Source organism: Melopsittacus undulatus, chromosome 7 (genome assembly GCF_012275295.1).
Source record: "Melopsittacus undulatus isolate bMelUnd1 chromosome 7, bMelUnd1.mat.Z, whole genome shotgun sequence".
Classification (NCBI taxonomy): Eukaryota; Metazoa; Chordata; class Aves; order Psittaciformes; family Psittaculidae; genus Melopsittacus; species Melopsittacus undulatus.
The window spans coordinates 64,455,104-64,481,083 of NC_047533.1; the positions used below are offsets into that span (position 1 = coordinate 64,455,104).

The following is a 25,980-nucleotide window of genomic DNA, read 5'->3' on the forward strand; positions in this document are numbered from 1 at the left end:
GGGCCCGGCATGAATTAGGCAGCGGGGAGGGCTCCTTCCCGCTCCTTCCATCCCTCCCTCTCCGTTCCCGCACGGAGCGGGTGCGCGCACACACCGCGCGCACACACCGCGCGCACACACAGCCCCCCCGCACACGGACGCACACCACAGAGCCCGGCGGGGCGGGCCGGGCCGGGCTGGGCTGGGTTGGTTTGGGGGGGTGGGGGGGGGGGCGGTCAGATGAAGATGGCAATGTCTGTGATCCAAGCGTGCCGCAGCCTGGCTCTCTCAACATGGCTGCTGTCCTTTTGTTTCGTGCATCTGCTGTGCCTGGACTTCACCGTGGCCGAGAAGGAGGAGTGGTACACGGCCTTCGTCAACATCACCTACGCCGACCCGGCGGCCGGCAGCGCCGAGCTCCGCAGCGAGAAGAGCGAGTGCGGGCGCTACGGCGAGCAGTCGCCCAAGCAGGACGCCCGCGGGCAGGTGGCCCTCTCCGCCTCGCCCGCAGACCTCTACGCGTGTGACCCCAGCACCCGCTTTAACGCCCCGGCGCCGGGTAAGAGCTGGGTGGCCCTCATCCCGCGGGGCAACTGCACCTACAAGGACAAGATCCGCCACGCCGCCGCTCAGAACGCCTCCGCCGTGGTCATCTACAACATGGGCTCGAGCAACGCCAACGAGACCATCACCATGCCCCATGCAGGTGAGTCCCGGCACTCTGCGTGTGCTCCGTGGGTGCACCCCGAGGTCTGGGCTGGGTGGACAAGTGGGCCCTGTTTTACTGCATGTGCAGCCTCCTCTGCTGCCCCACATCCTTGGGATGGGAGCTGTTGGGGGGAGTGTGTGCTCACGCCTCCTGGCAGGGAGCAGGAGAGGCAATGGGCCTCGCTGGGCAGTGGGTGCCCATCCTCGGGGGCTGTGGAGCACCTCTCCATGCTGCCATGGTAAAGGATGGATGTCCTGCTGGAAGCAGTACGTGCTTGGTGCTCCAGGGATGAAAAGTTTGGGAGATGTAAAGTTTTGGTCTAGTCGGAGGAATGGATGGGACCCTGAGCTCACTGTGGGGCACCAAGATTTGGTGGTGTCCTAAGGATCTTCCTCAGGCAGGTGCTGTGTGGGATCCGGTGTGATTCAGATTGAGACCTTAAGGAGAGAATCGTAATGTTTATGGTGCAGGCTTGTCAGGATGTGCAATAGAGCAGGGAACACGGTGTCCACTGTCCTGCCTGTGATGGTGTTAAAACTGGGGGATCTAGTCGGGATGCCAAGTACCTGATTTGGTGAGAACATGAGGTATTTTGTCCGGTGAACTTGTTGGGGAGGATGTGGAGGGTGTTCACTCCCCCAGGTGAATGCTCTCTTGGAGTTTGAGTCCCACCATGCGCTCGTCAACTAGACCCAGAGATCCAGTATCCAAAACGACCCAAGCCTCATGTTATGCCCACAAAAAAAACCCACTGGTATTGTAACAACGTTTTATCTGAAATAATGTTGTTTTAAAAACAGATCACCAGATCTGTATTTAGGGATGGTGTTTTCTGCCAGGGGTCACTGGTCTTTCATAGCAGCAGCCTATGCCACAGAGACTAAAATGCCATCTATTGTGAAATCTCTGTTTGGTTTGCATCCAGTAACTTATCATGCCCAGCTGTTTCATGCTAGTTGAATCTTAGCAGAGTTAGGGGTAAATTGAAACACAGAAAGGCTGCAAAACAGGATGTTATTCTAATGACATTTTAAATTTCCACAATAAACCAGCTAGCATGAAATGTGCTGAAAAACCATTTGTTGCTTAACTATAGTGCTATAATACTGCTGATGCAAAAGAAGTGCTTCTAGATCCTCTTGTGTGCAGCCTCTTCAAGAGATTAACCGTTTATTTGGGCAAAGTCATGCCTCTCTGGTAGGTTTGGTGGAAAATGGGGTTTTTTAGTATTTTCCAATGGTTTTGTGGGACAAGCAACTCCTAACCTCTTGAGCTTCTTAAAACTCTGATTTATAGCCTGCACATGGTTTAGTAGCTGTTCAGATTATACTTCTTGGTACTTTAAGTGTCACAGATTATATGCTAAGGAGTATAAAGTAGTAGGAGCTTGGCATACTTAGGCACCCTTACAGTAAAGCTCAGTCTGTTTCAAAAGTTAAGATGCATTGCTTGCTCTCATCATAGTGAGTTTCTCTAGAACTGCCAACATGTTGGATCAATTAATGATTTGCCTGTTTCTGAAGTATGCACTGAGCCGGTTTCCCACACAAATGGTGTTTTATTAAGAAACAGTGGGAGTAAAAAATGTGTGTAACCTTTTAAAATGTTGGCGCTTTTGTTTGTTTTAAAGTCTAAAATGAAGGAAGCAGGGAATCTTTCTTACTAAAGTGGCCTCAGCTTTTGAAAATACAAAGCACTCTATCACTTATCTTGGGGGCAGCTTCATTTATGTCAGATGATTCCTTATAGCTTATTCTGAGAATCCTTTTGAGTACTGAACTGATACCCAGCAGTGTGATTGGACAGTACCAGAGGCTGAAATAGAAGGAAACTTACAGAAAATCATGCAGACTTGTTGAACATAGTCGGTGAGACTGAAGGGCTTTGCTGGTTGATTGTGTGAGGTTGTCTTCAGTTTAAGGACTTTTGTTCTGTGGAGTTGAGAAACCTTAGGGAAAAACCTACCTTCTGCTACAGCCAAAACTCAGTGGAGTTTTAGAGCATAGGTCTGCTGAAACAGGAGGAAGAATAATTATTCATAAACAAATATTTGACAAACTACCAGGGATTAGAACTGGATTTATCTTGACTCTTCCACCATTACACAGGGACAGAGTGAATATACAAGCTGTGTAAAATTATCTTTCTGACTTGCAGCCTTTGACGTTTCCTTGGTCTCAGTCTAAATGATAGCACAGCACAAGATTCAAGGGAAGAATGAATCAGTTTCTTGGTTCTGAGTTCAGCAGCATATGCAGTGCTCTGCCCACGCCAAATCCTGGAGTGGGAAGAAGAAAATTCCATCCTGGAAAATACTTGGGGGATGAGAGGGAAGGGTGAAATGTGACCTAAAAAGCAATTTAAAAGTTGAAAGAAACATGATGTTATTCTCTCTCTCTTTCCCTTTTCCTCCCACAGATTTTTTTTTTGAGGTTTCATATAAGCTTAAATAAACTCTTTCTATAGAGAAAACAGTATATCCTGTTGCATAACAGCATGCCTCCTGCCCTTACTAAAGAACTATTACTCCAAAGAGAGATGTTTTTCCTTCTGTACATTCTTCTCTGTATGCTTTGCCTCTCTTGCTGATGTTTTTTTTCTCTTTTTCTGCTGTTCCCACCCCCACTCTAATTTCTTCATCTCTACCCCTTTATTCCCTCCCTTGACCACATCACTGTGCTACTCTTATTTTTGCCCTTGACACTTTCTTCCCAAAGCTCTCTTTCTCTTGCCAAAAACCTTACCTCACAGCTGTATGCTTAATTACATTTCCTGTTTTCTGCTACAATGCATGTCAATGACCCTATGCTAACGTCATGCCTGCCGATTTCAAAATCTGTAGGTAACTGTAGCAAGATACCATTCTTGAATTTGAAAGAGGGTTGGTAGACCTCCCTGCCCCTGCAGCACCCCTAAGCAGAACCAGGGTGGTATTATATCAAAGCTTGTGGTTGAAATACTCAAATACAACTTTCCAGGATTTATTTATAATGCACCAGACAAAGTGTACAATTTGAACCAGTTCAATCACCATTTTTAAAGCCTTTGCTTTCAGGGAGCTTGTGCTTAGGTCACTGCTTGCACATCCAGAAGTGAGGTAGAGTTGTGACATCTGCGCTTACAGGGAATGCAGAGGTTTGTGGTTCTCGCGCTAGGGCACACTTTGCTTTTGCATCAGCTGCTGCAGCCTTTGCAAGCCGGCAACTTTATTTTTATTGGCTTGAAGTCTGGGAGCTGTGAGTCCAAGTTTGCTTTTTAACTAAACAGGGTTTAACCAGAGAAGGAAGAAAAGCATCTAGAATTTCTGTTCCAGATGCTTTTTATTTTTTTCCTAAATCAACTTTGCTAGTAGAAAAGTAGTCTAATAATATAGAGGATGTTGTTTGTTTTTTTTCTCTAGAAGAATAATGCATGGTGTTGGCTAGGGTTTCTGATTGCCATTTGTTCTTATTCAGAACAAATTAGCTGTTATTTACATTTGAAAAGGCTCTAGCCACTGTGTGTACATTTAATAACTTAGTATTAATTGGAAGTATTTTTATTACCTGTTGTAGCATGTCCTAACACTTCCTCTGAGCTCTGAATAGATACAGTAATGAAGCCTTCCAGAAGGTGATTAAAGGTGAGAACTTCCCTCTCTCCAGCTCTTATTTGAGGGGACCCTTTCTAACTTGGGCACCTGTCAGGTGCTTGGGACTAGGGAAGGATGTTAACTGTGACTGTACACATGATTCCTATGTGGCTAAAAATCAAATCTTTAGTATTCAGTACAGTTTGAATATTCTGGGGTGCTCCAGAATATCTCACAGAATGGATGTGATCCCTCAGTGATATGGTTTAGTGGTGGTCTTGGCAGTCCTGGGGTAATGGTTGGACTTGATTATCTTAATGGTTGGGCTCAATTATCTTAAAGGTCCTTTCCTAGCTAATTCTACGATTCTATGATTTTATGAATATTATGTGAATTAAATTGCATCCTGAGTATTTTGCACCAGAAGCATATGTGAGTCAGGCAGTTTTCACCCTCTGTATTCTGCTTTTCCACTGCATGCCATCACAGATTCTAAGTCACATGCTGCATGTATGACAGCCTATTTTCAATGAGAGGCAGATGCCTCATTTTTTGTAATGGCTTGTACACACTGGCAGCAACTGTCATCTTTGAGACATGAATCTCGTATGTGGTCTGCGATGCACCCAACTTCTTCCCTCCCTCTTTGGCTCTCAAGTGCAGCGTGTGCGTGCCAGATTGCAGAAGGAGGGCCTGACATCCCACTGCAAAACCAGGTGTGTCCCTCCACACATGCAGTGAACTTGGCCAGCCTTGATCTGTGCATGTTCAGTTCAATAAGTTTCTCCCCTTGCACTCAGATTTTTGTTCCATGATCAATGACTAGTCTTGCCTTTGGCATATTTTGATGTGTTGGTAGTTTTGGTTAGGGGCTCCCCTGTAGTTTCATACTGATGTGCAAATTAAACACTGGAGTTGAAGATTTTTCTCTTTACAGACAAAATTCAGTACTGTAGTGCCTTTACTAAAACAATTGTTTCCCTAAACTTTTGTCATATTCTAATAAAGAAAATATGCTGACAGTATTTACATATGGGTAAGCGTGAATCAAGGGCTGGAGATTTCAAGGCTTCCAGGGCCTGCCATAATTATTTTCTGTTCCAGGCACCCAGGACTCATTCCTAATAGAAACCACCTCAGTGGGGGAAGGAGATGGAGATTTGTGCATCTCTGAGCCTTATCCATTATGAAATCGAGGTATGACTGGTGTGTGCTGCCATCCTTAGGATCTTGGAGGAGCTCCTGGATCCGTCTTGGGTGGCTTTCAGTAGTTTTGGAAAAATCTGGTCCTCTATCAAAATCAAGGATTTATATCACTGACTAGAGCCAACGGTAGTACCAACAGAGCTGTCCTGCTGTGTTTGCTAGTGAGACACACTTTTGCCTACTGGTTCTGCAGTGGCTCAGTGCTAACTTCCCTATTACAGATGTGTTCAGTCATGACAAGTGCTAGGGGGACTTTGTGATGTTAGGTCACCAGTTTAGCTTTAATTGAATTACGAGGGATGAATTTGACCTACCAAGGACTAGAGCAACAAAATAATCTTGGTCTCTGGTACTACTTGGGGCAGCCACTTCAGCACTGGGGCACTGGGGTTTGTCACTAGGTGAAATGCTTTTTGCCTTGTTGAGTCTCTTCTTTCACCCTCACGACTGGCTTATATGTCTCCTTCAAGAGCTCACTGCAGCCAGGAGAAAGACAGTGAGTCCACTTAGCTTTGGATCAAGTCATAAGGTACAGCTTTCCCTATGAAGCAGTGAAGTATTGATTCATTAAAGATTGCATTGATCCTCCAAACTTACTGATTGCAAAAGCAATTAGATTTCTGCATGCCTTTTCTGCAGCATTTGTTTGCAGTGATATTCATAAAAGTGCTGTCTTCAGATCTCTGCAGTAAAAAGTGACACAGCAACAAGAAAATCTTCCTCGGAAACAAATCTGTATCAGCATCGATTCTAACTGCTGTGTTAATCTGGATCACTGATCACTTCCTTTTGGTATGCTGTCGTTATGAGAATGGCTTGCCTGTGATAAAGTGATGGTTTATTCTAATCCCATTGGTACTTTGGCTTTAAAATGGTATGCGTTAGCTTGGGTTATTAGAATACTGTGGCAGTCTTTGTTCATGATAGCTCACTCTGTGCTGCTTCCCTCCATGGTACATCACAAAACACAGGAACATTTTCAGCAAAAGGGGAGGGAAGCCTACAGTTAGTTCAGCATTGGCACTTTAAGAGTCTCTTTTCCTGGTAAGAGACAAAGACATTTTCTACTTTCTCGTGTAAGTGAAGGACTAAAAGAACCTATTATTTGGTGCACTTGTTTGATGGAGATCATAGCACATTGGCATGTGAGATGACTGAGTTTCAAGTAACTTCTGCCTCCTTACACCATGAGCCAGGCTGATGAAGAATTAGATCCTTATGAAGGGATATCCCAATGACTTCTCCACTTCCCAATAACTTCTGCATAGCTAACCTGCACAGAAACAGGATTCATTTCAAGGCAAATCTCACTTCTGCCCTTTCAGGTGCATTTGAGTACTAGTCACAAACAATACAGTCATTGACTCATAGATATCAGATATGGAAAAGCCTGAGTAGTCCATGTAATCTGTCACCTTAGTAATGCAGGACTGCTTCCTACAGTGTTACCACCTACTACTGCCATAGTGCTTTTTGCTTAGCATCTTGCAAAGGAAAGAATCTTGGGGTGCTTCAGAACCAAATGCAGTCTGCTTAATTAGCAGAATCGTGATGAGGGAAGAGATAGAAAATGAAGGAGGATATTAAATAGTAATGCTATATCTTGCACTTATATTTAATTCTCATTACTTCCACAAAGTCATCTTGGCAGAGGCATAACTGCTAACAGGTAAGGTTTAAAACCAACTATATCCATCATACCATGCAGTTTAGGGGAGTATATGGCAATTGCAAGGAGGCAAAATATTTTATAACTGGCTATGTCTGAGCAGGCTTAACTCTGCTGTGTCTTTATTCCATAGTGGGATGTGGCCCAGGACTTCATTCGTGCCTAGCTCTCTCCTTACTTCATAGGGTTTTGATTTCTCTTGAAAAGAAATTTAGATAGATAGGCCACAGGTCAGCCACTGCACAATTTGACCAAGTTCTGAATGTGGTTGACCAGGGTCAAGGGGCCCCAGGGTATCTTGCTTGTTCATGAATGTGTTTAGATGTAGTATCTCAGAAGGTAATTGTGTTTAGAACGATTATTTCTGTTACCTGGAGGAGAAACCCCAAATCACTTAGGTGAAACCTCAAGTTTTAAAATTTACCATATTAAATATACCAGCTTTATATCTACTCTATGACCCATTCCCCATGGTAGTGGATGCCAAGCTTCATAAACCTCCAACTTTGCTAATGAATTTGCTGTGAATTGAAGCTCATCAATAATAGATTTAGTGTTCTTAAGAGTATTTTATGAAACAATTCTCCAGCCAGAATAGACTGAAAGTTACTCATTTAGGTGCTCCACCACCCTGGTGGAAAGAGTGGTTTTCGGTTCAAAAATGGATGAGTGGAAACACCTCTTCTTTCACCAGTTCTAGTAAATGGAGAAAGATTGTAAAGACTGTTTTGCTTATGAAACAACAATATTATGCAGTTGCGCTTTAGGAGAGAGGCTTAACAAGGGCATTATTTATTTTTTGTCTCTTCTTCAGTAACTTACTTGAGACAACCCTCAGAAAACTGAACTGAGTAGAACTAAAGGAGATGATGGCAAGATTAACCTGTTTGTTTTACTGCTGTTCTACTTCGAAGTATGAAAAGCTAGCATCTTTTGATTCTTTGCTACTTAAAGATATAATAGCTTTTTCAAATAATTGTTCATTTCATTTTCCTTCTCAAAAGCGACTTACAAATAACATCAATAAAGTGAAGTGCCTGTTCATTTGCTTCTGACAGTATAATCATAGTGATATTCAATTATACTGCTAGACCTAAGGGTCTGTCAGAGTTTCCATTTCAAATTTGATGTGTTTAACTGTGTTTATGCATGTAATGGTGCCTGCTATAAATTGAAAAGGTAGCCCTTTTTATTTCTGCATATAAAGCCCAAAATATTAACCTTATTTTCATTTTGAGACAAATTGGAGGAAAAAAATATTTATCTTTTTAGAATCCCAAAACACAGAAACATAAATTACAGCCACGTAACTCCCTGTCGTAGAGAGTCCTGGCTTGAGTATATCTTGTATACTTCTTAAACACAGATAGAAGCACTTTATATCTGCACAGAAATGTAGTTCCTCCAGGGATGCATGGAATGGGGAGAGTTGGCAAGTGATCCCTTGTGCTACATATGAGACATAGCTTTTTAAAATGAATTTATATTCCATAGTATTTTAAAGAGAATTATGCATCACATTAAACTTCAGCTTCCACCTTTGTAAATCACGCCTTGTTAAACTGTGCCCTTCTGTTTATTGCTTGATCTCACAGTCCTTGTCAAAGGTTTCATTTCTAGCACCATCACTGTGGTATGGTGTTGAATGTGTCTGACACTGCACCGCAGCACTAAGAATGGACTCAAGAACCTAGTGGGTAGATTCATCTTTAGCTAACACATATGTCTAATCTTAAGATTACTGTAAAATGTGTCAGTGTTAGTTGAGTATGTTTTGTGGGTTTGTTGGTTCAGATTCAGTACAATCAGAGGTACAGATTTGTTGTTCTGCTTAAATTGATTTGTGGAGCACTTGGGAAGCTTCTGCATTTAGTTGTTACTGTCATACTAGCAGAGCAATTCCGGTTCTTCATGATCAAAGCTGTGGGTGTGTAACAAGTTTCACTCTGAAAGATTTCTTGATTTTCCAATTAAGCAAGAGTTCTGTATCAGTATCTAGTAAAGATCTCTCTGGTTTTACATCCTCTGATGTTAGCCAATGTGTTAGTATTCTTTGTCCTTTTCCATTTCAGTATTTTCTGTTAGGAGACAGAAATACATTTCTGCTTTTTCCTTTGCTCTTTCAAAAAGTCTCTGTATTAGAGAATATTAAAATCTTTGGCCACATTTCTGGGGCATGTCTGTGTTTGACTCCAAAAAGAGTCTAAAACAGAAGAGTCTGATGCTGCAGTCTCGTTCATGATTGCTTCTTGTACAGAATATGCTTTCACCTCTTGTGCCTTTTTAAGCTTTTATTATATGCTCACTGTCTCCTAGTTTTACCTGCCAGTATCATGTTTCCTGAGTGAGGCAGCTTTTGCAAGATTGTGTAATCTCTGTGCCTGGTCTCTTATCACTCTTTGTATGTCCATGTGTTTGAAGTACCATCTGGTTGTCTATCAAATTCATACCTTTAATATATACTGTATCAGGACTTCCCACACTGGGGAACAAGGAGGTGTCTGAGTTAAACCCATTATGACTTGTTATAATACTGCCTTTGATGTCTTTCTCTTGCTTTTCCTTCAATCCTCTATCCTGTTAATTTTCTCATTATTTTTTCTCTCTCTTTTTTGGGGGGTGTGAGGGTGGGAAGTGTGTGTATGTGTGTGTATAATTTATTTACTGTCCACATTTCCAATGAAACTTTCCTCTGGATTTCTTACCTATTTTTTTTTGTCATCTTCTCTTATTATGTGCTCTGCACCTGTTTTTCATCTCTTCTGTGTTTAGGTTTTTTTCCTTTGTTCCCACCCCTTACCAGGTTGACAAAAATAGCCAAATAGCTTCACATGCAAAGTTGAGTGTAAAGGGAAGAAGAGCAGGTTTATGCTCTTCTGGTTGCTTTCTTTTCCTTTGCACCTGACTCTGGATACAAACAACATCTGCTGTCTGCTGCTCAGGGTCAGCTTGGAGGAGTGGGGCACCAGCAATCAGGAAGGGTGTCAGTGCTTTGGATGAACAGACTGCCAGTCAGGCATAGCCACTTGGTAAGCATGGAATGGCTTTATTCTGACCACTCTTAAGTCTTTTTCATGACTTCTTAAAGGACTAAATTATGGTCCCTCTATGCAAGGGGCAGATCTTGCTCTTGCAGATCCTGCTCTTTCATCCTTTCATGGATGAAGATTCTTTTGCCCACTGTGTGCTAGAAAAACTGACAGGGAGCTTTTCCATCAAAACTCTTTAGAAGTGAAATGGATTTTCAAGAACAAACCTGCTCTGGGAAGTCTTTGCTCTCCAGAAAAGATCTTACAGTTCTGATTTTGAGGGAAGATTTTATTCTAATAAATATTTAATGTCTCAGAAATTTCAGAGACATTTCAGAAACAGTTTGGTTTCCATTTCCTTTTTTGATGATATATTTTAATCAGGTTCCACCAGCTTTAGACACTGCTTCCACCCCAGAGCACAGATCTGACTTCTCCCTAACTCAAATGTGACACTTCTCCGGGAATCAATGCATGCATTTGATTACAAGCATTGTTTAAAGAAACTGAACTCAGGTTTGCAATGCTGGATTTTGTTTCCTTATGATTGTGTGCCAACAGCATTCTGTCTTACCATTGTGCAGTCCCTAAGCTATAAGATCTTTTACTTTTGCTGTGTTTATATATCCTTACCAGCAGGCTAGATATGACTTTAGCACTGTGTCTAGATGCACACGGGAATGATACTTGGTATGAGATGAACATTGCCCTTATAGGCGAAGACATAACAAGGATCAGTAGCTGTCAATGGAAGTGAGACAAATTCAGGATTGTAGTAAGATGCAATTTCCTAAATTGTTACTCATAACTTAATGTTATTTGAATGGGCTTGGATAGCTCTCTAAAAGTCACATCCTGGAAAAATTACCCCATCCTCTGGGAAAATTGTGGTAGTATGTGTATAAGGAAGGTTACAGAAGGTGATCATGGTAGTTCTTTATGGTTTTAGGGACTGTTCCTCTCTGGAATTGCCACCCATTTCTTTTCAGCATTTGAAAACTGTTAAAATAGCTCTGGCAGAAGCTCTGCAGAAGCCCTGCACAATGGCCAGAGGCAAGTCCTATGGCCTGAAGCATCAGCTTTTTGAGACTGGATCTCTGGATAGCATGTCCCTTCTCACCTGGAAAGAACTTAGCTGGGTGACAGTGATGAACCAATGTCAGTTTATTATTCTTCGTGACTGTTGCTCATCAAAGAGGAAGCTGCAAGAAAAGGTGCTTGCAAAAAAACAGTCTGAGCCACTTCTGGTTTTGTGTCTGAAGATAGCCATCAAATACAGAGAGCTGCCTGTAAGCTTCCACAAAACAAGCATTTCCTGGAGCATGTGTCTCACATCATAAAAGGAGTTGAAAGCCTTTGTCTTTCAAAACTTCTATTTAAATGTTGAATGCCAGCACAAGGGAATATCAACCCAGAGCAGCAAAGGTGGTGTGGGTGGGGATGGAATAACAATAATAATAATAATGGCTAAAATAGACATTAGATGAAAGTCACATAAATGAACCTGAATCCTGGAGAGATTAAATTCATGTTAATGGGAAAATAACAAACATGGAAATAGCTCATGACCCCTATGGCATCATAAGCAGGGAGACATTCTTCCTTTTTGAGACTGTGAAACTTACTTGATGAATCCAAAAATCCCCATTTCAGTTCTGCACTGACTCCCATTTCTCACTGGTACCCACTGTCCTGGTCTTTGAAATTTTCTTGTTTGCTCATTGCTGTTTGTTCCTGTCCTTCCTTGCTGCCTTTACAGGTGGTGAGAAAGTTCCCTGACATCATGAGGATCTTGCTGATCTTGTGCTCAGGGTTGCAGTTGTATGTTTTCCAGTTGCCTTCAGCAGTTTTGCATGTTGTTCGATGTTTGAGTATGAAGAATTGTATTGCTCACAGTATATTGCCCAAGTGGATCTATAGGTGAATGAGAGAAAGCTACCAACCAGCTTGACTGTATGGGAGAGCAATGAGCTACATCTAAGGCAGTCAGGATCCTCTAATGGATATTGATTCTTCAGGGAATTCATCTGCCCTTATCTCCTCTGGCCCGCTAACTGCTGCTTAAGAAACCACATAGGAAAATTTATTTTTTCTATGTTTGGGGTTGGATTTTTTCCCTCTAAAGACATTCCCTTTATCCATCTAAGGCCCAAACAGTCTTTTTGTTCCCCTTTTGTCTCTGTGATAGTCTATTAACCAGAACTTATTGGGATGCATGTAGTGAGAGTCAATAGCTTATTTTTAAGAGAAAAATATGAGTGTATGACTTTTTTTTCCTGAATTTATGATTTCTAATGGTTGGTTATAATTATCAGAGAATTGATATCTGATTTCTAAATATGTATGAACTTTCGCCTCTGTCTCCAATAATTAAGAGCTTCATTCCCATTAATTAATTTATATAATGATCTCTCTGCTATTAGACTTTGAGAAATAACAATGCAAGCAGTGAATTTTTAGTATAGAATATTTTCTGTTGATTATCTTATACATTTGAAGTGTAGAATCTGTTCTTAGTTCTCAGCCAATACTGTGTTGAGTCAGCACAATGATTGCTGTTGATCTTTCCTGGACAATTAATTTTGTGTCCATAGACAAGAAATATTTTTTGCTAATGCAAAAATAACTCTGCTAACTTTGGCACAAAGCTGCTGGTTTTGGCTCTGACTGGCCCAATCTGTTGTGGATTAGCCTTCAAAACAGGAGTTAGCGTGCATGTAAAAAGCAGTAGACTGGTAGTAATGATAGCAGGGATGCAAAGTATAACTGTCTCAACAAGGCTGATACGGCAACTCCTTTAATCTCTTAATTGCAAATTGGCTTCTACTTTTGGGTTATCAGGCATGTCTACATTGGAAGGGTGTCTCTCAACTTCCAGTGAGCACTGTTCTGCTTCCATTAGAGAAAGACTTGACCACCCAAACCTTTTAAAACCCAGACGCTGTCTCTTCTTAACTGTGTTTTATTTGACATCTGTTACCAGTGCATGCAGAGGAACAACCATAGCTGTAAGAAATGTGGGCAGCTGGTTAGTTATTTGCAGATGACTTAGAGATTTGTATCAACCAGTAGTTGTACTTGCTAGGTGAGCTATAGCAGTTCATGTAATTTGGAATAGCCACACAGCACTTCTTGCTAATCAGGGAGTTGCCTAGCTTGAAATACTCACATTATCTGTGGCCTATCAGATACACAGCAGCTCCATACACCCATCCCAGTTTGGGAGTAATTATTATAATGTTTTGCAGATTTGGTTTCAGTAGATAAAATTTTGCATCCTCCCTTGTGACCTTATCAGTTTGTCAGCTTCGTTTCGTTTGAGAAATTCAGAAGAGGTTTCCTTAATGTGCCCAATGGTATGTATCATTTTTGAACAGGACTTTTCAGCAGCTTGGACAGCTGTTGGGAAGCTGTAAACAAGGTGGAGGGAAGTATAAAATGAACAGATATTCCTCCATTAGACATTCCTAACCAGTCAACTGCCATATTTACAGGGATCTCACTGAATATAATAAAATAGTTACTTTTTAATAACCTTTATGTATGTTTGTCCCATGACAACCATGTTAACATCACAGTACAACTTGCCAGACCAGACAGATATTACTGTATAATATGCAAGTATTAATGAACACCTGAGGTGACTCAGTAGTGTGTTCAGTGCTCTGCAGATCTCTGTTTATCAGCACAACCCTCAAATATCCTCCATAATCTCAGTGTGAATGGACATCCGTGGGAGTTGAGGTGATAAGTATCTATTTGTGAGTGCTGTGCTTTTCACAGGCCTGGGTCCCAGATTGCCTTCTCCGATGTCTCCGTGTTTAATAAAACAGAATTGGAATCCATCCATCAGAGAATTATTGCAGGTTTGATTAATTTGAAAATAAACCTGATGTTCATGCTGTTATCCAACAGTTGTCTCCATCTGTTGGCAGGAGTTTCAGGATCTGAGACTGCATTAAGTCTTTATTCAAGTGCACAATATTCAGTAGGCTGCAAAAAAGAAAAAATAATACAATTTCATTTTTGTTTTCCATCTTTAATAATGTCTATTTCCCTATCACTGAAAGTGATAACATACACAGCATGTAAGCACCCTCAGGCTATAACAGGGAAGAGATTGTACCTTTTTCTTCTGGAAGGATGCTATGCTGTGCAGACTTGGTGTCATGGAAACTGAAAGAATGTATGAAGTTTTAAGCAGGGGGATGAATTTTAGATCCATTCTGTAGCTACTTTGAAGAAGCACACAAACAACTTGTCTGGGAAAATCACCAGAAGTTCAGAGGGGAAAAAAAAATCTCCAGCACCAATATGACGGTCACCATAGTTCTTACAGGGGGTACTGGGATTAGACTGGGCTTTAAACTGACTTTTCACAGGCCATATTTTCTTTATGCAGACTGCTTTCAGGCCAGCTCAGATGCTGATTTCTGAACCTTCAGGCTAGTCACCATTACTTTAAGTGTCTCCCAAGTCCTCACTGCGTTTATTTACATTTTTTTTAATGATACAAAGAGAAAACCAGTAGCCATCCTGTAAAATACCAACCCCCAAATCTTTTCATTAGGAAGTGTTGTAAGTTTGCTGGTTGCCAGCAATGCACTTACCTTGCCACCAATTGTAACCTCTACTTGTGAAATCCTAACACTGCTGAAGTCAGGGCCAAAATTTCCTTAGATTTCATTGCCAAGTAGTTAACCCAAGCAAATAAATACCTGAACTCATCCTGTATCTTTTGCTGCCCCATAGTATTTTAACACACTGTTGTCAAGTACAGAAAAGCCCCATTCATTGCAACCCAAGAGCTATAATCCCAGTCTTTCACCAGCAGTCTCAGTGAAGTATTAACAGTCTGCATTTCATATGAACTGCACATATCTATCAGGTTCAAGTAATACATCAGACAACACCAAGGCTTCATTAAGGTCATTGTGTACTTGAGTAAAATTATGGGCCAGTCTGTGAGTGTCTTGAAGCTGTAAGTATTAACTTGAATGAGCTCTCCAGAGCATTTAATAAAAGGTCCACCTGGCCTGAAGTGATTGTATAAATTACATAGCCATTGTTACTTTATGATATAGGTAGAAGTTAATTTTCTTAGCTTTTGAAGTGTCTAAGAATAATGGGCCATGTCTTATGGCTATTTCTAACAGTGGGCTTCAAACAATGTTTTTCTGAAATCTACTGAGAATTAAAATTTAGCTCTTGGAAGGCTTACAGCTTTTGTGTGAAATGAAAGGAATCGAGGGGGGTGTGTAGTGGTGAGAGAGCTGTGTTGCATGAAGGGGCTGGAAAGCTTGTTTTGCAAGATGCACGTGCTTGCTAGCTCATCTCTGAGAGCAGCAAGCACCCAGGGTCACAAGAGCTGCGAGAGATGTTGCTACCAGACAAAAGTTATAGTTGAGGTACAAGCTTCTAAATCTCAAGCAGGCACTGGCCGGACACACTGCAAAAAAACTTGCTCTATATTTGGAGGGTGAGAGCAGTGTGGTTTTCACACCTTTGTTCACTAACTGCTATGCTAAGAAAGAATGGCAATGATGACAGCCTTATCATGGTGGGGATTCTTTAGTGATGGCTGTTAGGAGAGTGCTCAAAATTAGTGTTTGCAATCTCCAGTGAAGGAGTGGAATCTGTGCTTTATGGCATCCATTTATATGCCAAATAAATGTGGACAACTGTCACAAAAATAGTTACCGAAGCAAAGTCTATCCACACTAAGCCTAGCAGAGGTCATTCCTTACTTGTTTCCAGTCTGACCAAGTGAAGATGGCATTTAATATGGGCTGGATTTGTTCCAGACAGACCAGCAATATTTAGTTCTTAGGTTCTGAAATCTTGGTTGGTGATTTTTTTTCTTTTTTATTATTTTCCCTGGGAATACAGTTCAGCTGAAGAGACCACAATGCAAGCAATACTACATGGCAATTTCAGTGCCTTTGTTCCAACATGCATATTGTTTTGAGTGATGCTGATCTGTTTTGAGAGCTTGTGGGATTTTCAAAACCACTGCTATGTTAATCTCATTTGGCTCCTGCAGCATGCTTCAGATCACTCTCTCTTTTCAGGGTCTGATGACAAGACATTGAATGGTGTGATTTGTACTGCAAATGGTTTATTTTCAGTTTGCACTGCACCTTCGTTTCAGAAACCTGTGACTGTGTAACCCCTTTGTAAGTCTTTATCGTGCTTTGTTATGGCAAATTGCTAATTGAGATTTTTGCTAATGAGAGAATCGCTGTTTCAGTTAGCACAGGCATTGCTGTATCCTAAAGACATTTTGCCTTTTGATCTCTTTGATCCAAATTAATTGTAGGAGGCTAAATGCAGACAGAAATATCAAATGTATGGGTACAATTAACAGAAATGTTACAATTACATAAAAGTATCAGAAATCAAATGAGAGATCTGGATAGGTGATTCAGCATAGAAATAACAGGGTAGCTGAAGTTCATGATTTAAGCTGGTAGTTGTGATCTGCTTGCACTTAGGCACTGAGTCATCCAAGGCATAAAAGCTAAATGAAGAAAGAGAACATAAACTGTCATGCAAGAACCAAGGTAAACAGAATTACACTCCTTTCATGGCCTCTCACATTGGTCTCTGATGCAATCCAAACACAGGAGCATATGAGCAGCAGGAATATTATCAGCGGAGGAAGATTTCTGATACTTATGACTAGTGTTCCTCCCAGAGAACCTATACATGTTTTGTCAGTTGTTGAGGGTTGGTTTGTTGGTTATTTCCTTTTAAGGGGAGGGAAGGGGAAACAGGCATATGAAATTGTATGTGAATGTCTGAAACAGCATGATACGTCATTTGAGTTGCATATTCAAGGAATAACTAGAAATTACCATTAAACTGAAGATCGGCTTAAAACAAATTTTGGTTTGGAGTTGACTGTATAATGTAAATGCATTCCCTTCAGGTCTTTAGCTGTGTCTTTTGAACTAAAATTTGCTACCTTTGGTGCAAGATTTAGTTTCTGAACGTATTTTATCTGAAGTGTTTCATATCAAATTCTTGTTTCAAGTCATTTAAAGAATTAGGAAATTCACATTTAATCTTGAACTCTAATCTGAAATTTCTGGCTCTGGTACATGTTCAGATAATCAGATTTCAGTAGGGAAATATGGCACTTACCTTACATGTTGCAGATAGATCAAGCATGGAAAAACCTTGTACATCAGGTACCAAAAAGATCTTCACTGGTATTCATTTGGGTATTAAAAATAAAGAATGTAATTAGCAATGTATTGTAATATCAGCATTGTCTTCACTGCATTTTTTTTTCATCATCCTCAAAGCTTGCCTAAGTCCCACTGAGAAATGATGGAAACCATATAATGAACCGTATAACAACATCAGTCACAGCTGTACAAAATGTAGGGTGGGCAAAAATGTGCTTTTCTGTGAAGCCTGCAAATACCGACAGGTAACTCTGACAAATGCTTTGTTTAAGAAATACGAGCACATGCACATTTCAGTAGAGCATTATGTGCTAAGAGAAATTTATTTCTAACTGAATAGTCAGAAGCAAAGTCTGTATTGCCATGTTCCTATAAAAGGAACAGTACAGAGGAAGGACTGCTTAAAACAGATTAGGGCCCACGGATAAACATAACTTCCATTTAGGCATCTAAATACCTTTTTTTTTGGAATAGATAGCATGAGTCCTTTGCCTGTAGGTAGAGCTGTGTGTGTATGTCTATGTGTCCTTATTTACACACACACATTATCTATAAAAATAGCAACTTTCTCCAGGGAGATTTGTGACAGCAGATAGCCCGCACCTGGTCTTGAATTTACAGATGAGCCAAGGCATGTGGCTATCTGATACAGTTATTTTGCCACTTACTTACCTATTTAGACATAAACACTGTTTTGAGTCCATGTGGCATGCTGGTAGTACTCTTGCTGGTTGTTTTGGGGTTTATTTAAACTGCAGTTGTGCAGAACATGGAAAGAATGATAAAAAGCAGAGATTTAAGGATTTCTGGATAGTTTAAAGAAGCTGCTTTTCTGTGCTCTTTTCTGATTTCAGGTGGCTGAGGACAGAGGGTCCCAGCTGTGTCTCAGCTAGCTCTAGTCCTTAACCTTTTAGGTCTTGGAATGTAAATAAAATGTGTTGTCTTGGAATGTCAGTAAAATCATAGAACATAGAATGGTTTGGGTTGGAAGGGACCTTAAAGCTCATCTAGTTCCAGTCCCCTGCTGTTGGCAGGGACACCTTAAACTAGACCAGGTTGCTCAAAGCCCCCTTCTGCCTGGCCTTGAGCACTGGCAGGGATGCGTTGGCTGTAGCATTCTGCATAATGCAATCCTGCAGGTTGTATATGCATAGGTGTAACAGAGTGGGGACAGGAATTTGTCTTCTGTTCATTAGCATTTTGGAGTACTAGAACCAAGAGATTCCATCTGGAGCTGAGTTTTTCAGCTTCTGGGTACACAAATGAAATAAATGTTGCTCTCATATTGTTCCAACTGCTCGATTAGAAATGAGTCAGAGAGTGGTCTCTGTGTTCTCCATCTGGACATGTGTACTCCATGATAAGCTCAGATATGAAATTAAAAAGTTCTGTTCAAGTGTTTAGCTTTTCAGCTAAAAAGACAAGGTTGTTTGTGGGAAGATTGTAGGAAGAGATTGGTTTTACTGTCTTAGGCCCTCATGCTGAAAATACTTATGCAAGCAAGTACCTCATGCATGTAATGAACTTGCTTGATCTATTTATAGCTTTACTCGGTGTATGTGTGTACCCAGATGGTGTTCCTTAAATTTCACTGGTCCGTGTCTATGAGCAGCAGTTCACACTATGATCACAATGCAGGACAGGAATCCAGGTAGCAAACAAATATACTTAAGTATTGTGTTCACTAATTGTGAACATCTACTTAATTATGACTTTTTTTCTCGTGTCTCTCTGCAGGAAGGATCTGTAACTGGTAGAACTTGAAAAATTGCTTGTAACTACCTTTTCTTAAAAAAATTGGATATATTTCTTTCCAGGGATAAATAAATAGTATTCAATTTTAAGAATGGAGAAACTGACAAGAAGTGTGGAGTAGGCAAATCTTGTAGTGTGTTGGGAGCAGATTCCAACCTTCCAGAGTTCTCTTCTCTTGGTGGTAATAGATCCCATTCCCTTCCCCACAGCACCTTGCTTCTGCAAGCTTGTTCTTTGCCAATTTTGGTTCTCTGTGTTTACTCTTTGCGTGTGCTTGAACTCCCACTAACATTGGTTTGAATGCATTTTACAAGAGGACTCTGAAATCCTCCTCCAGGCTTAACTGAGGTCCACTTGTATTAGATTCTTTCATAAGCTTTTCTTGCAATTCCATTTAAAAATACAGTATCATTTTTATAGATACTCTCATATTCCTCAGTTACAAGCTAATGGCAATTTACTGGTTTTAACTTAGGAGACACTAAATGTTATGGGGAAGCCATGAATAAGGGCATGCTGCCTCTTTAGTCACTGCACTTAACAGCAGTGGCTCTGTCTTTCATTCCTATACATTTGGTATAAAAGCCTTATTGTTTAGAAAACATTTTTTTGCACTGTTTGAGAGAACAGAATTGAAATGGAAAATGTCTTTTGGAAAAAATCTGCAAGATCATTTTAATGAACTTTCACATTTGTTCAAGGCATTAATATATATGTATGGTATGTAACACTGTTAGTTTTGCATGAGCCTACTCTGTCTTTCTTGCTCCTCTGTCTATGGCACAGTCTCTGCTTTATTGTGTTCAAGAAGACCCCAGGTAGTACATATTCTGCAGATTGTCTGTGAAGGCCTGAGAGCTAATGACCCAGTGCGATTCCTTCAGAAACATTGACATCTTAGCAGTCTCTCCCCATTCTCCGTTGCTCTCTCCCTTCCTTGTCTTTCTCCAAGGTGCTTGTTTCCCACTCCCATATTGCAGTTTTCTGCCCTTTTAGCTGTTCCAAAATGAGCTGAGCTTTAAAAAGTTTCAAAATTAAAAATAAAATTAAAAAAAAATCCAACAACCTAGCAACAAAAAAACCCCAAAACTAACAAACCCACAAAAAGCCTTGTTTGTTTTTTAGAACCTATCAGACCTGATTCACTCTGCAGTCCCATAGTACCACGTTGCTCAAGCTGAAGGATAGGTGAGTGTTGGTGCTGCAGCAGAAACAAGCAGCTGTTGGTGAAGAGGGCCAGTAACTTTATAAAATGGCTTTATTCCCAAAGAAAGTGCATGGTGGAACTGCATAGGGATTACGTCTTGAGCTCAGCATCAAGTGCAGCTGTCTATTACCATGTCTGCAAAATACGGCAGTAGTATGCAGGCAAAGCTCCAAAGCCTCTTAGCAGCTTCCTAATCTGAGGTTGGTTCAGAAAGGATTCCTCTGTTTCTGGATAAAGGTTGCAGCTTAGAGGAAGGCCCTGGACATAGATCTGCTGTATATTCAAATATCATTTGAAGTAGTTCGAGCTGCAAAAAAAAATAGCTGACAGCTTTATTAGAGGACCAAGGGACTGGAACTTGTGTAAATAACTCAGTATCATAGAGTCATTTATGCATCATCTATGGGTGTGCCTATAATGTGCATGCCCCATCTTCCCAGCCTCAGGCTGCTGACATAGTCCTTCCCTGCTATACATCCTTAGGCCGTTCATGGTTTTTTCCGACAGCACTTCTATCACACCAGCTGCAGCTTCCTGCTTCCCAGGTCTTGGCATGCTCTGTGCTTGATGATACTCCCTGTTCTAGCAAATCTGTCTTCCTGTACAACATACATCATATTCTTGATGACCTCCTGTCCCGTTAGCAGTTCATCTTCACTTTCAATCTCTTTCTTCTCTATTCTGACTGTGATCTCAGGTCATGTCATGTGCCACACTGTCACAGGGCATGCATTTGCTCTTTCTTAGCTGTGTGCTTGCCTGATGCTGTTTAATCAGTGCTTTTCCTAAGGGTGGTCTCTCATCTTCTTGCACAGTTTGAGAAGCTGCAGCTTGTTGAAACAGCTATAATGTTCTGACATGTAGTAGAGCTAGGTGTAGGATGTCTGTCTTCCTTTGCCCCTTACAATGTTTTGATAGAGAGATTTTCAAAGAAAGGTAGCTGAGATCAGGGAGGAACAGTTACTTATGCTGGAAAATCTGTGAATGTACCTTGGGTAAATCTGCCTGTGGCTTCTTAGTGGTGGTGGGGATGTTTTTAATTCCCAATAGCATGTACAAATGCATTGTTCATGCTCAGTCTTCACATGACATGGCTGCATGGCTGTTCATCTCCTAGCCATACCTCAGACAGATGTGGAGGAGCTGTAAGTAAGCTTTATAGTAAGTGCAGCTCGTCATAAATAAGCTTTTCTGATCGAGGCTAGAAGTTGCATATCTCTCTCTGCATCTTCCTTCTGTCCTTTAGGACTTTCCATAAGAATCAGAAAGTTTTCTTCATTTCTTCCAGTCCTGAACTGGAATTCTCCCTCTCTTTGCATAGAGGTGAACTATTACACATGTAGTTCAGCCCGTCTTTAAAATGAAGGTAGACCTTATTTTATGAAGGTGTATCTGATCAGTCTAGTACATGAATGATTACCCAAGTACTAAAGTACCCAAGTACTGCACATATCTTGTGAATGGCAGTAAGTTGTCTGGTTAAGTTTCCATCTGTATCACACTGTTGTCTAGGCAATGGACAGTGACTTCTTCAGAGTCTTTCTTTAAGCTAACAGAACTGATACTAAATTGTTGCAAACAATTAGAAAATCTCATTCTAAAGCAGTTAATCCTTGGTTAAGATTCTGAACATTTTAAAATGCATTTTGAATTATCAAATTCCTTTAATCCTATGCTGTCTGCCTGTCACAGATGTACTATTATTTCATTAACATGATTTTCTCTGTAATTTTGTTAGCAACCCTGGCAAAGGTGAAAATTGTAGCAATTGAAAAGGGGAGATGAAAAGTGAAGGTATTCACTGACTGCAGTAAAGATTGGAAAAGTAAATCTCAGCAAATGAAAAGGTTTTTAGTTTATTTTGCAGATGAGAGATGTAATACGCTAGAAATGCAACTTAATATGCTTCCACATCTCTCACTTGAATAGACATCAAGCAAAGCAGATATGTACATCATCAGGGTACTTAGTTCTTGGTCTCAGTATTGCATAAACATGGATTGTTATTTCCTTGGCTGTTTTGGTCTCCCATGGAGTCCACTGCATACTTTACATTTAAAATACATGCTCGCATTGCATTTGAGATGGAATCTTGTATATTAGGAAAATTTACCAAAAGGTCTGTGACAGACAATAGAGAATAGCAGCTGCCTTCATTAAATACTGCTTTTAATACATCAGATGTTACAGAGTAGGTACACATTAGGAGAGACGTATTTTGCCTCTTAGGTCAGTGAGGATGGATGAGGGGTTAAAAAGCTGGTACTGGATTCTGTTGTCAGGATAGGCTTATAGGCTTGTCAGGCTGTTCATCACTGCATGGAAAGTAGTGTTAGCAAAAATATCTATTATCACAAAATCTTGGTAAGCAGTGCATACTAAGGCTGCAGTTTTGTATCTTAATGCAAGAAGAATGCATTCTTTATTATGGCTCTGGAAGAAAAAGAATTAGTTACCACATGAAAAGACAAGAGGCAAGCATAATTATTGCTATTGGGTGATCCTATTCCACTTCTGCTTCCAGTATTAGTTTTCTAAATGCCATGCGTATCAAAGGCATCATGTACAGTGCTAGCAAGGCTGGTGGCTGCTTTTAGGAGAGAAGTTTATGTCTGAAGGCAGTTGCTTATTTTGTTTGTTTAAACTTAATCATTAGTACAGTTGGCTGTCCAAAACATACCTTTGCTCAGTAAGGCTACCTGTGGCACAGCCGAATCTAATAATTGGAATAGTCCTGTCTGAAGTCAGAGGCAACTTGTTTCCGCGGTTGGGCTTATGGTCAAAGATCCTATTGTACCAGGGCATATGACAAGAAGCCTTCTGAAGTAAGCTAATAACAAGTTTCCAGGTTTCTTTATTGTATAGCACATTGTCTCCAAATTACATGTGCTGTGCCATCATTTCACACAGTTTCATTGACTCATCAGAGGCTTGTTGCCAACGCTGTGCTTCATCTGTTACTGCCAGGAGAACAATCTCGTGAAAAGGCAGGCGTGCATGTTATGGAGCTATTCAGAGCTCCAAGCAGGATGAAGAAATAGGAACAGAAATGACAAAAAGCCACAGATGTTTGGAGAGCCAGAACACTAATGCAGGAGCTGCCAAGGAAATAACAGATAACAGTAAAAATAAGTGGTAGAGAAATGCAGGAGTGTGGGGTGTGGTGGAAATCTTATGAAGGAAAAAGGTTAGAAATATTTACCCAGTTAGGAACCATCACCAGACCATGAGTGGATTGCGGCATTTCCTAAGATCTTTTCTGTTTCACCACAGTTTGGTGATTTGATATTTGATAAGATGATTTTACTTCTGTTTATACTCATTTTCCCAGGGGAATGCTTGTGAGCTAGCAAAAATATCATAGGTTTATAGCCTTATATAGGATTATCTTAGTGTAATGTTTGATAACATTCAGTAGAAAAGGAAAGCTGATGGCCTAGACTATTTAAAATTTAATTTTCTACAAGAATTTTACATGGGGTTTTTTAATAAATATTCTGACAAGAAGTACCTGTTCTTTCCTAGATCTGTGTAATAAAATTCTGCTCTGCATACAGAATCATAGAACAATTTGGGTTCGAAGGGACCTTTAAAGATCATCCAGTTCCAACTCCCCTGCCATGGGCAGGAGCATCTTCCACTAGACCAGGTTGCTCAGAGTCCCACACGCAGATGTAACACTAATATAATGGACATGCAGTGACAAACTGGGGCCAAGCTTCATCCCACAAGCCAGCCTAAGGTATGCTCACCTAGAAAACAGAGGTCCGTTTGTAATCCCAGAGGCCAAGCAGTTCTGTTCTGGACTGGTGATACCAGTGAGTACTCAAGAGCATCCACAGTGCTCCAGGAGCAGCAAGACTCTGTACTCCCGGCCTCTCCTACTCAGTTTACTAATGCACACTAACACCCACTTCTTGTATCTTCAGTGTTACTGTTATTTGTGCTAGCTGGAGTAAAGTGTGACAAGTAGGCAGCTTCATGTCGCTATATAGACATAATTTCAAAGCAAACTTTGTGAATTGCCCAGCTGGGAGGTGGCAAAAGGAGACTATTGCAGCAGCCAAGGGGTGCTTGGCAAGCACAGGTACCTTTTAGCCATCCTGCTCTCCTCCAGTATCCTTGTGCTGTTGCTTCATGGTATGAAAAGGTTCCTTCAGTTGTTATTTAACCCTGAGCAAGGCAAAGAACAAGTAATGCAACTGCATTGTGGATACTGTCTTTAACATTTTTCTTTTGGCCTGTTTATACTTTTTGCGCCAGTTAGAGATCCCTATTGAGTCCCCAGTGAAGCCTTCACGTAAGGCTATGGTGCAAATAGGTCCTCTGATGCAGAAACTGTCAGAAGGTATACATTATCCTCAGTGAGGAAGAAGTATAGAATGGTTTGAGTTGAAAGGAGCCTTAAAGCTCACGTAGTTCCTGCCTCCCTGCCATGGCCCGGGACAACTTCCACTAGACTGGGTCAGTCAAAGCCCCATCCAACCTAGCTTCTGTCTTTATACTCCACCCCTTGGAAACATCCACCTTAGCTTTAGCTGTCAGTACTAAATAAAATCAGTTGGTGATTGGCAATAAATAGGTGTGGGGTGGAAATAAGAATGACCAATAATGTGCTGATTGTATTTGATCTCCATCAGTACTGAAAAACTGAAGCACCATAGTCTTGGCTCTGCACAGCCAAGGGCATCTCCTTTGTACTAAGGGCCTTAGATTGCTCAGGCCCTTAGTACAAGCCTGGCTGAAACAGGACCTAGATGTGTGAGTCAGGATTTGCAAAACATGGTTGTATTTCTTACGAAGTGAGGCTTCCTGCAAAAGGTTCTCTGTAGGTCTTGCTCTTTGGTACTTCATCACAACAAAGGAAATGCTGCAAGTTACATTTCCATAAAGCTAGAGCAGAATCCTGAACAGCAGCCTCTTCAGGATATTTCTTACCCTCCTCTATGTAAAATACCAGTGTAGGCTAATCAAAAATTCCTTATTTTCTGCAGTGCTTGCGAATACAACATTGTACATTTGCTAATAAAAAGAAAATGAGTTTGAAAGTCCCTGTGAAATACGAAAATAAGTTAATCACACAATACTTGAGAGATGGAAGGCTCAGAGATGTGTTCTAATGCTACTGGTGTCAGCCTCTCTGTACATGCAAATGTTGTACTGTCAGAATTTAATAGGGTGAAACAGGTTTTCATTTTAGAGGAACAAGAACTCCAATTATAACCTTTTACAATTCCAGTTACTGTACGCTGGGTGAATGTGTTTAGCAGCAATTCAGTATATGACACCAAAAAAGTCCTTTGCATGCTGGCTGGAATTACAGTGCTGGTTATGACATCATGCTATCCATACAATAGGATAGACAAGGTATTTCCATTAACACCCCTGTATTTGGGTTCTGTAACTTCTTTAAATGTGTCACTTAAGGTTCAAGTTGTCCCTCTTATTCTTAGCCCAGAACTCAGTTTCTTTTGATAGTTGTTGAAAGTCCCACCTGGCTAATTTAGAGCTCTCCTGGTTTTTAAAAATTGAGGTTTAAGATTAGCTAAAGAAAAAAAGTCTGGTTCTATGCTTATGTATTTTTTAAACTACAAGATCAGAGTGCTAATGATATATATGATATACTCATATAATATCATGGTGAATATCATGACAGGATTGC

The 25,980-nt window shown here is 40.8% G+C and overlaps 1 protein-coding gene across 1 annotated transcript in view; it reads left to right on the top strand.

Annotated features, from left to right (window-relative positions):
• Nucleotides 1–219: 219 nt before the first annotated feature.
• RNF150 (ring finger protein 150) overlaps nucleotides 220–25,980 on the top strand; it is a 165,190-nt gene continuing 139,429 nt past the window's right edge. Inside the window, exon 1 of the mRNA XM_034064755.1 lies at nucleotides 220–685. Within this exon, the coding sequence (XP_033920646.1) occupies nucleotides 220–685 (466 nt within the window). The remainder of the gene's footprint in view (nucleotides 686–25,980) is intronic.